General features: G+C 41.2%; 1 protein-coding gene across 6 annotated transcripts in view; it reads left to right on the top strand.

Annotated features, from left to right (window-relative positions):
- Positions 1 to 4,633: 4,633 nt before the first annotated feature.
- LOC133514687 (coatomer subunit zeta-1-like) overlaps positions 4,634 to 14,145 on the top strand; it is a 118,861-nt gene continuing 109,349 nt past the window's right edge. For all 6 annotated transcript variants that reach the window (XM_061846535.1, XM_061846532.1, XM_061846533.1 and 3 more), the window contains exon 1: positions 4,634 to 4,803. Coding sequence is in view for 5 of the 6 variants with exons in the window: in XM_061846532.1 (XP_061702516.1) it covers positions 4,786 to 4,803 (18 nt within the window). In the remaining variant the exon portion in view is untranslated. The remainder of the gene's footprint in view (positions 4,804 to 14,145) is intronic.

The following is a 14,145-nucleotide window of genomic DNA, read 5'->3' as shown; positions in this document are numbered from 1 at the left end:
GTGACCCTGAGGAACATTTTTTTTTTTTTTTGGCTATACAACAATAAAGTGTAATTGCACATCCGTTACAGTAGTTGGCAGCGGCACTTATTATGAGTGTGCACAGGGAGTATTAACTCTATATGTACTTTTTTTTTATTTTTATTGGACTGAGCAGGCGATCTGAAATAGAGTAAACAAACCCACATGAGACAACAAGATTTTTTTTTTAAAAGGGTTTAAAAGAAAGGCAGCGAGAGATGAAGACAATTAGAAAGACAACCGAAATCTAAGGTGAGGAAATATGACAAAGTGTATCTAGCGCTTGGGTTCACTGTGACTACAGTGGTAGACGAGGAAATAAAAAAATATTGGCAGTGGACAGCATGAAGCCAAATAAATGAATGTGCCACTTAAAAACATTACACCCCAGTCATGCTGACAAGCCGCTGGATTTTTTTGGGGTGAAAACGTGCCGCATATTGCCAACAATCATCCCATTTTGTGAAAGCTTGTTCAGTAAACCAGCGAGCACAGTTAGCATCATATAAAGTAGGGTACCAAGGGTTAACTCACTAACCCTGAAAAACAATGTTGTTAAAATTATTCTTTGTTGTAAATTGAACTATATTTTTTTCTTTTTTTTTTTAAATAAGGATACAATGTTATGCAGAGCTGTACTTATAACAATTTTAGAGATAAATGCTAATATTCATAGTCGTGGCGGAGAGTGGGGGCGCACAAATTGTTTTGTTCATGCTAGGGGGGTCGTGACAGAAAATAATTGAGAAGCACTGCACTACACCATCAGTGACTCGTCAGTACTGTTATGTGTGTGTTTTTATTCTTTATTCTCTTTATTTTCCTTTTATACATTTAAGTTATTATGATCTGGTTCCTTTGTGATGCGTTTCCCTTTCATACTTTTAATATGATGCAGATCTTTTCTGATGCACAATTCTGGAACGTTCCAGGGAGAGCCTATATAAGGACGAGAAAGACCATCAACGGGGCTTCTTACCACCGCACCGCTGCTTAAGACAAGTACACGGACACCTTCTGCCTTTCGTCTTTGGAGATTTCTGGAACATTCGTTCACTTGGAATATTCGCTGGAAAGAACATTGGCCTATTTGGGAATATTTGTTCAACTTTCGTGATTTTTCGTCATTTGGCTCAACTACGAGGTCTTTGAAGTTCTATCTTGTGTTGGTTGTATTGTTGTGTGTGTGATTAAATTGTCTTAAACGCAATACAACTGCTTTGTCACATTTTGCTGGTTTGAGCAAAGGGGATTTTAAGTCTAAATTCACATGTAACAGTACTTATATTTAATTGACAAATTACCAAATTGAAAAAAATTATGATTGAATGGCAGAATTTAAAAAAACATTTGATAAACTGGAATTGTAGAGTTAGAAAATGTCATGATTATTATTTTTTGTTGATCATTAAATTTTGTTTAATATTTTTTTTACAATTAATAATGCGGCCTATGGCGGCACAAACCAGTGCAATCTGTCAGCTGGTCCCAAGCCCAGATAATGGCAGAGGGTGGCATGAGGAAGGGCATCTGGCTTCAAACTTTGACAAACAAATATGAGCATTCAAAAAAGAATACTATACCGGATTAGTTGTGGCCTTGGTTAACAACGCCCGCCCCCGACACCGTTAACTTACAGGGCATTGGTAGAAATTCATCTACTGTGGGTCGAAGACAGATAAGAGTAGGAAAGCGGATTCGTCAGCAGAAGAAGAAGAGGAATGGGTTCGCAGATATTCTACGATAGGCTGACAGATTAGGTAAGACTATAATGTTTGCAGATGATGTGAAAGCAGGGAGCAGGCAGAGGAACAATTAGAAAGATGGAGGCACACACTGGAAAGGAGAGGAATGAAGATTAGCTGAAGTAAAACAGAATATATGTGCATGAATGTGAGGGGCGCAGGAGGAAAAATGAAGCTCCAGAGAGAAGAGATAGTGAAGGTGGACGACTTCAAATACTTGGGGTCAACAATAGAGAACAATGGAGAGTGTGGTAAAGAAGTGAAGAAACAGGTCCAAGCGGAGTGGCGGAAGGTGTCTGGTGTTCTATGCAACAGAAGAGTCACCGCTAGGGCAAAGTTTATAAAACAGTGGTGAGGCCAGCCATGATTGTTCATTGGAATTGGGTTTGTAAGTAGCCACCTACTCCAGCAGTCAGACTGAAAAAAATGTTTTTATTGTTTTTTAGAGGGCAGCATGATGGAGCATCACGTTAGATAGTTGGCCTCACAGTTCTGAAGACTGGGGTTCAACCCTGGGCCCCACCTGTGTGGAGTTTGCATTTTCTCCCCGTGCCTGTGTGGTTTTTCTCAGGGTACTCCGGTTTCCTCCAACATCCTGAAAACATATATTAACTGGAGACTCCAAATTGCCCTTAGGTGTGATTGTGAGTGGGACTGTCTCCATGTGCCCTGCAGTGGGCTGGTAAGCAGTTCAGGATGTACCCTGCCTCCTGCCCTAAGATAGCTTCTGCACTCCCGTAACCCTTGTGAGGATAAGCGAGTCAAATAATGGATGGATGTTCCCAAACAGAAGAGACAAACCGTTTGAATCAGATCCGAGCAATTACCTTTATAGTGAGCAATGACATTAATTTTTGCAAATTCACTTTACTACGTGACGCAAGCAACACGTTAGTGTACACCCAACATTTAAAGATAACTGAGCCCAAATGGTTAGGGTTATAGGGTTACCCCAGGGTAACCCACTCCTGATCAACCCCTCACCAATAACTTTGACCGTAGGTTTGATGGTCTGGCCCACAGCTAGCACACCAGCACACATCTTGTAGTGATGGGCAAATGATACCAAGACTTACAAGCTTGTGTCACTCTTCCTAAAGCGGAGTTATTCAAAACGCTGTGTTTGAGCTTGTATAAAAAACAGAAACATGAGTTATGAAGTTTGAAGCTTGAAATATCAATGCTGTTTTGCTTCTCCCTTCATTCCAGTGTTTGGATATTTTTATTGGCTCATGGCATTTCAACGGATTCTGAGGTATTGACAGCTTGATAGGTTTGACAGATTTGAGTGGTTTGGTGCCATACTAACTATATAAAATGCGTCATTCCTCCATCCATTTTGTTTGCCGCTTATCCTCACAAGGGTCAAGGGAGTGCTGGAGCCTAATAAATGCATCATAACGCTTTAAAATGGTGTAATGATGTGATAGAGTGTTTTGGCAGGTCAACAACACAACACACACAATTTCTGATTTTACACAGTGATCGTTTGCAAACTAGAAAGGATCCTTAATCCTGTTGGGGACTTTAGTACATTTTTTAATGAAACTAAAATTTTAAATAAATCCTTAAACCACATTTAACATTTGAGAGAATTTTGGGGGGTCAATCTGGAATGTGTTTTAGAGTGTCAGGGAAAGATCTGTATATTTTATTGTAGTGACAATGTAATCATTATTTGGTATGAATGAGCAAAACACTTGAATGACCATACAGACCTTTCTGAACTTTTGTTGCTGTCATTGAAAGCCTTGCCGGTGTTCAGCTTGTCGCCACAGCATGTCATCTCAGATGAACACATATATCTGTTTGACACAATTTTTACACCGGATGCCCTTCCTGATGCAACCCTTCTCAGGGAGTGGAGGCCCCAGTGGGATACGAATCCACAACCCCTGGTTTACCAAACCAGTCCTCTCACCACTGAGCTACGGGGCCTCAGATTACCCCAATAAGTAAGTAATTAAATTACAGATTTCCTCCCAGTACTGGAATATGGACTAAAAGTATATTAATTGTACATATAAGTAAATTCCTATTCTTGTTTCACGTAATTTGCGTAGTTATTCCCAGCACTACACATTACTCCCTTGTCTCATATTCATCCTTCCATCTCAAAACCAAACGTTTTTAGTCCACACCAAACATGAATTATTTGACCTCAGTGTATCAATACTTCCATCCACCCATTTCCTGAACTGCTTATCCTCGCAAGGGTCGTGGGAGTGCTGGAGCCTATCCCAGCTGTCATCGGACAAGCGGGAGGGTACACCCTGAACTGGTTGCTAGCCAATCGCAGGGCACATAGAGACAGACAATAGTCACAATCACACCTGAGGGAAATCTAGAGTATCACTGGATGCATGTTTTTGGGATGTAGGAGGAAAATGGAGTGCCCGGAGAAATCCTACACAGCATGGGAAGAACATTCAAACTCCACACAGGCGGGGCTGTGATTTGAAACCCGGTCCTCAGAACTGTGCGGCCAACACTCTAACCAGTTGTCCCACCGTGCTGCCCACATCAATTTGTGGTGGGGAATTATTGACTTACGGCACAGGTGTCAAACACAAGGCCCGGGGTCCAGATCCGGCACACCACATGATTTTAACGGGAACAAAACCCATGACCCTTGATTCTGATTCCCAAACTAGTTCATAAAATTCATCTGTAAATATGATGAGGCAATTAATGATTTCTATGGTTTCACAGTCATAACGGCCCTCATTGGGAAACCGTAACAACAATGTGGCCAGTGACAAAAATGAGTCTGACACCCCTGATTGAGGGCCAGACTTTTATTGTGAAATTACCAGAGAGCGATGTCGTCAGCGCCCCCTGTTGAACTACATGGGAATGTTGTTGTATCCGGCGGTCTGTAGCGTGAGCCAATAGTAGCCGACTGCGGCAGGGCGGCCCTGCAAGGAAAAGTACTGTAGCCTACCCTGTAGTAGAGGGAAGTGGTGTGACAGCTCAGAGGTGTCCACGTCAACATAGGGAACGAAAGACCGCGTCGGCAATGGATTCTACGTCTCTGGTGAGTGAGCCGCTACGTCGTTTCACCCCATGTTGGAATACGCGTTTCGCATCCGTTGGTTGGAGGATTTTAATGCGATCGTGATGCTGTCTTTGCATGTGTTTCCCTATATATGGCAGCTGTGGTTGGCAGGTAGCATAAGGGCAACCACGGAGTTAAGTTTCCTTCAGAATAGCAGTTATTTTTTCAATGATTTCATTGGAAATGGATGGCGACTAATTAATGTGGCATTTTAGGCATTCCTTAACCATTGTGTTTAGCTGAGATACGGGTGTATGACACTTAGTGTCTCGTGGAACGCAACTTCGCGTAAACAAAGTTTACAGTTCTTTGTAAAAAGAAATAAATCAACAAATGTGCCATGCCACAAATGCGTTAATATGAAAGCGTTATTTCCACAATGAGCTGCTTTAATGTCTGCTTGACGTGTGAACAGTGAAGGTGCCACGTTCATCTCTCTCTCTCTCTCTCTCTCTCTATCTCTCTCTCTCTCTCTCTCTCTTCTCTCTCTCTATCTCTCTCTCTCTCTATCTCTCTCTCTCTCTCTCTCTCTCTCTCTCTCTCTCTCTATCTCTCTCTCTCTATCTCTCTGGTCATTATATTTAATAGAACACTTGGAATATATAAACAAGAAGACTCAAGAAATACATGGTTTATTTCTAACAATATATCAATGTGTATCCATTGTGCCAGCTCGATTTCTTCCAGTCAGTCTTCCTCCAAGGAAAATCATCCATTCTTCACATTTTCAAGCATTATTACAAACTTCGCTGATTGATGACGTAGAATACAACGCATAAAAAGTAGAACGTATTCACATTAATTATTCAAGCAGTATTGATACAGTGAAGAAAATAATTATTTGAACGCCTTGCTGTATTGCAAGTTCTCCCACTTAGATGATTATCCTCCATGATTATGGAGGGGTCTGAAATTTTCATCATAGGTGCATGTCCACTATTTTTCAACGATTTATTTAAATAAGTATTTGAACACTTTCTATCAGCTAGAATTCTGACCCTCAAAGAACTGTTAGTCCGCCTTTAAATGTCCACCTCAAGTCCATGTATTATCCTGAATCAGATGCACCTGTGTGAGGTCATTAGCTGCATAAAGACACCTGTCCACCCCATACAATCAGTAAGACTCAAACTTGTAACATGGCTTTTGACCAAAGAGCTGTCCAGAGACGCCAGAGACAAAATTGTACAACTCCACACGGCTGGGAAGGGCTACGGAGAAATTGCCTAGCAGCTTGTTGGAGCAATCATTAGATAATGGAAGAAGCTAAACATGACTGTCAATCTCAATCAGAGTGGAGCCCCATGCAAGATATCACCTCTTTGGGTCTCAATGATCCTTAGAATGGTGAGGAATCAACCCAGGACTACACGACAGGACTTGGTCAATGACCTGAAAAGAGCTGGGACCCCATTTTCAAGGTGACTGTTAGTAATCAGGGATGTGAATTTTCCACAGATTTTTTTTTTTTTTTTAGCTGAAAATGTCACTGTTGTAAAACGTGTCAATTTGTTGAAAAAATTTGGTGGGGGTGCTATGGCTTGACACATCGTGAGGCTGTGATCAAGTTCGGCCGCCAGCATCTATCGGCAACGCTTGTCGTGATATTAATCACAGCTGTGATGGCGGAAAATAGCATTGCTACCTCTTTACGGCATTGCTATCTGTTTGCATTAAATTTTTGTGTTTTTCACAACGACAACATTCCGATATCTGGCAGCATTTGGCAGTATTTCATCAGTAGTTTCACTCTGATGTTAAAATTCTTTATAGATTCATTCTGTTTACTACGGTATAGATGCAATTTATAGACATACGCAAATGTTATCAAGCGGTCTGCATGTTTTTCATTATCGTGAAAGTCTTGGAATGTAAAGATGAAATTCGTGCCAGGGAAATTGATTAAAAACCATGGAGAACACATACAAAAAGTGGACATTCCCGGCAAAGTGTTGTGCACTTATCCAGGAGCATATCCAAAGCAGGAAACTCAAAGGTAAGATGGATTTAAATTTCTCAAATATTATATAATTGACAACTGTTAATACAATTAGGCCTATCTGTAGCACTGGCCGTGTTGATCACGCAATTTATCGCTCACTTTTATATTTCATGATCTCTCTCTCTCTCTCTCTCTCTCTCTCTCTCTCTCTCTTCTCTCTCTCTCCTCTCTCTCTCTCTCTCTCTCTCTCTCTCTCGCTTCTATTTATATATATATATATATATATGTGTGTATATATGTATATATATATATATGTGTGTGTGTGTGTAAATAAATTACTTGTGTACCTATTTCTGAAGTATAACTTTTAAGTGCAGTAGCCTATTTGGTATAAATTTCACTGTCTACATTTTCATGTCTGAAGTCTGGCCAAATTATTTTAGTTGTTTGGACTCATATTTCAAGTTTTCAAAATATTATGATTGCCCTGTGTTTACACTGTTAGAAGTAACCAGGGGTCACCATTTAAGTGTTTTATAAGAAATTTTCATGCCGAAAGGGGGGGTGCACCAAAATTAGTAAGATTCAAAAGAGATGTAGGAAAATTAACAACGAAAGATGGAATTCTTATACAGTGTCAGTAAAAAGCCCTCCAGAGTGGTCGATAGTCAGTTCCTTCTTCCTAAGGAGTTCCGTCTGATGGTCATCCAAGCTATGCATGATGATCTCGGACACCTTAGACAGGGAAGAACTGTCAACATGCTCCGGACCAGATTCTTTTGGCCCAAATGTCTTTGGAAGTGGAAGAATACATCCAAAACTGTGGCGTGTGAGTCACTCACAAGACTCCTGCACAGAGGGTTGCTCCATAGCACCATATTGTGAGCCATGGACCTACGGACGTAGTGTGCATGGACTTCCTTTGCATGGAGCCATACTCAAAGGGAATTAACAATGTCTTCGTGGTCACAGATCGTTTTACGAGATATGCACAGGCTTTTCCTACCAAAAGCCAAAAGGCTTCAGTTGTGGCAAAAGTTCTAATGGAAAAATATTTTGTACATTATGGACTTTCTGCCAGAAATCATTCAGACCAAGGAAGAGATTTCGAGAGCCGACTGATCAAAGAAATGTTGAACTTGATGGGGATACAAAAGTCACGAACCACCCATATCATCCCACAGCCAGAGAGGTTCAACAGACCTCTAATCTCCATGCTCGATATGCTGAGCCAAGAAAAGAAGCGTAACTGGAGTCAACATGTGCCATATCTAGTTCACGCATACAACAGCACAAAGTGCGATTCAACTGGATACTCACCATACCATCTAATGTTCGGTATGAGGTAGAAGAATCTGGTTCTGAAGGCTGGGAAGACGGTATGAACACCACAGCTGAGCCTAGACCTAAACGAGCCATTAAGCCAATAGTTAAACTCTCATATGACAAGCATGGTAGGTCCTGTGACAGACCGTTAACTATAGTGCATAGGGGTATCATCATCGAAATAAGAAAACATTAAAACCCTATACTTATTCCTTAAAACCCTTTTTAGTGTCTGGTGAGGACACAGACAGTTTAAAGGAGGGGTGTAACCCAGTTAAAAATGTCTATAGTTAAGTTAAAATAAATAGAGTAGCAATTGGGTTATAGGTTTTCTTTATACAAGGTGGTGGAATATTTGTTAGTGTGTGCTGAACTTATTTTCTGTTGAAGGGGTTTGTATTTAAATGTCTAATTAATTTGTGGAAAGAAATACTTTTGTCATTTTATTGTTCTAACCAGTGTTTGAGAAGGACATGATGTGACATGTAGAGGAGATGAGAGAAAAAAAACTGGATGCAGTGCAGATACTAGTGGTTGTTTGAAGAGAGAGGAGTTAAAGGCAGACATTTATCAACATTGTTCATGTTCAAACAAGGACTGTTGACAGTTCACTGGTGATAGTCTGTCGTTTGAGTAGACTATTCAAATCACGCTGTAACGTGGTAGAGTTAGCTGTTAATACAGAGGTTAAGTGGATGTGTGGAACTCTGCTATGACTCTAGCAACAAGCTAACGCCAGCTAGCGAGGCCTGTGTTGGACCACGTGGAAGAAGGCGAGGATGCTAGCGACGAGCAAACGCTGCATCGGCTAGTGAAGCCTGCATTGGAATACAAGGAAAAAGCTTCGCAATCGATCGAACCATCAGGACTTGGATGAGGCTGGACAATTGGACACAACCTTTGACGTTCATCACTCCTGCCGCTTGAAACAAAGGGTTTGAATTTCAGTTTTTTTTCCGGCTATGATCATATTTGTATGGGCCCTTGAGTTCTCTTAAATTAGCATAGCTTAGTTCATGTTTGGATTGTGTATCTGTTAAGTGGAACTTGTGTATTTGAATGTTTGTTTTGTATACAGATTTGATTTTCCATCCTTTTTTTTTTTGTTAAATGTTCACAGCTTTCGTTACATAACCAGGTTTATTATTTGACTATCTGCAAGACAGTTAAAAAAGTGTGGAGTTTATTTGGTAGCTTGGTTATTTAAATTGGGATAATCTTAACTCATAAGGGGAAATGTTATTTCAGAGACCTTTTGAGAGGGAATAAGTGCACAAGTAAAGAGTAAAGTTGTAATCGAAGTTTAGAATAATTAACATCGTGTTAATTAGTTCCTAATTTTAATTGAGGAAAGAATGTTAAAATATTATATACTTATACTGTATTTGCAAACAAAGGCTACTGTACCAAATATTGACATGGGTTTTCTCAGGCGTTCAAATACTTATTTGCAGCTGTATCACACAAATAAATCGTTAAAAAAATTATACATTGTGATTTCTGGATTTTTCTTTTTAGATTATCGCTCACAATGGACATGCACCTATGATGAAAATTTCAGACCCCTCCATGATTTCTAAGTGGGAGAACTTGCAATATAGCAGGGTGTTCAAATACTTATTTTCTTCACTGTTTGAGATTTTAAGAAGACTTCTGCACAAGGTGAAGTGTCAATCAACTCAAGCTTTTGACTTAAGTAATAGTAATTGGTTCGAAACCTTTTTTTTTTTAACTTTAGTTTTTTCCCAGTGTCGGAGTAAAGGTAATAAAAGGGGGCCGATCCATTTAGTACAAAAGCTAAGGGTGCGTAACAGTGGCCTGTTGTGCACTACCCCACCACAAAACATTTTTATGAAGGCCATGATGTCTATAATATTAAATGTTAAGTTGAAGGTTACCTCTTTTAGCTCCATACATGCACACTGAAGATGATCAGGTTTAGTAGGGCTTCAATGGACTTAGATGAATGAACCATGTGTAGTACTGGTAATTAAAGGGCCACTGACACGAAAAGAATGATTTTTTTTTTTTTTTAAGTTTTTACTTACTTAAAAAAAAGGCAGCTAGAATGGACCCATCCGTTTTTGTCACCACACATGAAATTGACATTTATGGCTTTTTGTAACTTCCGCCATGAAAATCCTCTCGAGGTATTTGTTTTGGAGAAGAACCAGGAAGTGACGTTATCAGCAGAAACCCACTCGGCGGCCTCGTGTGTTTATACCAGCTTTACCTACGCGACGGTAGCTCTTTGTGTGAGCCAAAATGCCGGATTGTTGTATTGCTGGATATTGTTCGAACACTCGGGAGGATGGATTCACTCGTGATACTTTTCCAAAAGACACGGTTCACTCGATTGTGAGATGTTCTCTTTTTGAAGAAATGCTTCCGTGTCAGAAGGGGTGTTGGAAAAATCCGAAAATCTGTTGTTCTTCTCCCATAGCAGGTGCCACTACGTGTTTTCAATGGCGAATGTCCCAGTGTGATGTCTGCTGATGACGTTGCAGGCAATATGGGTACCACTTGGATGTCGAGTGAGACTTCTACAACTTTGCACATGGATGACAAATTCGCCGCTCATATTGATTTTTTTTTTTTTTTTTTTTTTTTTTTTTTAAATCGACAAAGTGAATAATGTTATTGTATTTGTATTTTTCATTACAATATCTATTTTAGAATGTTTATAGGCATGACAGTGGCCCTTTGTGTGTTTGATGGAATGGCAGACATGATGACTAGTTACCCAAGTTATTGTGATAGAACAAAAAGTCAAACATCAGTGACAGGTGATCAATAACCTTTATTGGAATTAAAGTGTGCCTCCAAACTACGATCCCAAAATTTGCTAGGGCAAAAGATGTTGGATGACAAAACTGGCCAAAGTAATTAATAGCCCAAAGTAAGTTTGGTAGCAAGTACAGTACACAGTAGTGATGAAGTCAGAATTAGAATCCGCTAGAATGGCCAGGTATGTAACAACACACAAGGAATTTGTCTCCGGCAGTCAGTGCTCCCCTGGTACGACATTCATGTTTAATACAGAGAAGAACAAACAAACTAACAAGAATGAAGAGTAATAGACATTCAAATAAGAGAGAGACCAAAGATGCAGTTAAGAGTGTGACAAAACCCCACATTATGTTAAGCTTATACAGCAGGGGGAACCTTTTCGACTGAATGAGACATAAAGGCCAAATATTTGAAAATTTAATTTCAAAACAGTCAACAATATTTTAATAACTTAAGTACAGTTGTATTTGTGCATTTATGTAAGACCAACACTAAGTCTCTGAATTATTTTAAATAATATGGTTACGGTGTTGCTCACCAATGATCACAAAAGTACTTCTTACCATTAATGTGACAGCAAGTACTGCACGGTTTTGCTAATGGCTTAGAAGTTCATACATTGTCAGATTAAAGGGCCACTGTCATGAAATGCATGATTTTTAGTATGTTATTAATGAAAAAAACGGCACCACAAGACATGATTTTGACATACAGCTTTTTGTAACTCCCGCCATGAAAATCCTCTTGAGGGATTTGTTTTCAAGAAGAAGCAGGAAGTGACGTACATGGCAAGACCGCCCTCATGTGGACGCATTTGTTTGTATTAGTTGTACTTCCGTGAATGTATCTCGTTGTTCCTTCGTGTTAGCCAAAATGCCAGCTCATTGCATTGCTGGACATTGCTTGAACACTCTGGAGGATGGATTTACCCTTCATAAGTTTGCAAGAGACCCAGTTCGTGAAAAATGGATTGCAATGGTGCAAAGGATGAGAGCTTTGTTGGTTCCAAATGAGAGGTAGGTGTGTATAGAGCTACTAAAAAAATAATAGTTTGGGGCGCACCATGTAATCGGTCTCTCATAACGTAACAAAAGATCCGTGTACATGTGTGTTGATGTGTGTGTCAGACGGCGTCTTCTCGCCAGCGAAGGCTGCCGTGTTGGCTCGCGGATGATAGCGGCTATGAACAATCCTCCCGACAATGGCGCACTCAGCCATGTGCGACCATAACGCCGTAAAGCAGCCTGGCTCGACTCCGTGATAAGCCACCTCGGCTCCGAAAATGAGCCACCCCGGCCGAGGCGGAGCTTCCACCGGTCATGGCTTGGGCGAAGGCTGTCCGTTGGGCTCGCAGATGGCCGTGGCTCTGAACAACACTGCCGGGAATGGCCCACTCAGCCGTGTGCAACGACAACGCCATAAAGCACCCCGGCCCGGCAGTGTTGTTCATTGCGGATGGCGGCAGCCATCAACAACCCCGTAAAGCAGCCCGGCTTGGCGCCATGATAAGCCCCCTTGGCGTTGTAAAAGAGCCACCACGGCCAAGAAGGCCGGTGGCTGCGACGAGCCTTCCCGGCCGACAAGGCTGGGAAGGCCGAGCCAGCTGGGGTAGTACGATTGCTTTGGCATACTACCCATCAGTAAATTTTAACCATCAGCAGAACCGTCCATCTCCACAAAGGTTGTCCATTCTTGTTGAAAACCTCGGTACTCATATTTTTTTATCTGAGCGACCTTTGTCAAAAGCGGTTCCATAATTAGTTGTTCCGACACGATCGACGTTGCACCCTTCAGAGCCTGTGGACGTAGGAGACTACGCAAAATTACTGCAACCCCACTAGGCCGAACTGTCTGTCATTTGCATTGCCTACAACACCAAACTACTGCAACCCCACCAGAACAAACCATCTCTGCTCGATAGAAATCACATGTACAGTATGTTAAGAAATTAAAAAAAGTATGTTATGAGGGCTCCGCGAGCCATTTGGAACCACCAAAAGAGCCAGGTATGGCTCGTGAGCCATAGGTTCCCAACGCCGTTGTACAGTTTACCATTAGCCGTTCGCTCGCCGTTGGAGACCAGTGCAATGACAATTGTGCAAAGGGTGCAGTTTAACATGTGCAATAGTCTCATATTATGAATACTAAAACTGATTGGACTAGCAGGGTGTGAGGTTAGTTCCAACAATGGGGCAAGGCAGAAAAAAGTAGACTCACTGATCAAAAACTTACTGACTCATTTGCAAGAGCGAAAAAAATGAATGGCTGCTAGTTTTGATTTGCATTGATAGTACAGTAACTACCAGAAGTACAGTACAACCACATAGGATTAAAAATTAGTTCATAAGAGGGACAGCCAAAGTTAGATGTTTTGGAGACAAAGAGAGCAAATTTCGATGGGTTGGACATGTCCAGAGGCGAGAGAGTGAGTGTATTGGTTTAAGGGAGCTTAGGATAGAGCTGCCAGGCAAAGAGCGAGAGGAAAACCAAAGAGAGGGTTGATGGATGTTGTGAGGGAAGACCTGAGGGTAGTTGCTGTTAAAGAGATGCAGGAGATAGGCTTATGTGGAAAAAGATCACTAGCTGTGGCGACCCCTAACGGGACTAGCCGATTGGAAAAGAAGGTAGTACCTACCAAACGTAAGGAGCTGGAAGAGCTGGCGGCCAGGATGTGGAGCGTCTGAAAGGATCCTGCCCGCCCTGGTCCTTTTTCGAGTGGTGTGCAAGTCTTCAAGGCTTGGTAGGGTGGTGCTGATAATCTAGCAAGGTGGCCTCCTATTTACGGTTTCTCTTTTGCTTTCTCTTACGCCCCCACCCCGGTAGATCGCGAGAGGCTGGCTGCTTGAAAAGTAGATCTTTGAATAAAAAAAGTTTGGGAACCCCTGCTTTTGAGTGTTCAACGCCAGGTTGTGTTAGCATCAGTCCAGTCAAAATGAATGCATGAAGGTCCAGTGAGATTAACGTTAGTGTACCTTTCTAATATAACATTCGTTTTGCTTTGCATTTGTGTTAATTGAGTGCCATCAGAGAAAAGTTCATGAAGTAGCTCGTCTGAACTGTGATGGATGAATGTGAGTTTAGTTCATTTTTCCCAGATGAACACTATTAAGATAATAGCTAAATGCTGCTTCACAGTGTTTGTCTTGGACTTCGCGCTCCACTATTTGACTGAGTTTGTCAATCTCAGAGAGCTCTTCTGGGTTTGTATTCCATAAGCATTTCTTTCATGTAATCAGGACCTAAACCATTTAGTGACTTATAAA

Source organism: Syngnathoides biaculeatus, chromosome 16 (assembly GCF_019802595.1).
Source record: "Syngnathoides biaculeatus isolate LvHL_M chromosome 16, ASM1980259v1, whole genome shotgun sequence".
Classification (NCBI taxonomy): domain Eukaryota; kingdom Metazoa; phylum Chordata; class Actinopteri; order Syngnathiformes; family Syngnathidae; genus Syngnathoides; species Syngnathoides biaculeatus.
Note: the sequence above shows the minus strand (reverse complement) of the source record. Positions and strands in the feature narration are given on the sequence as shown.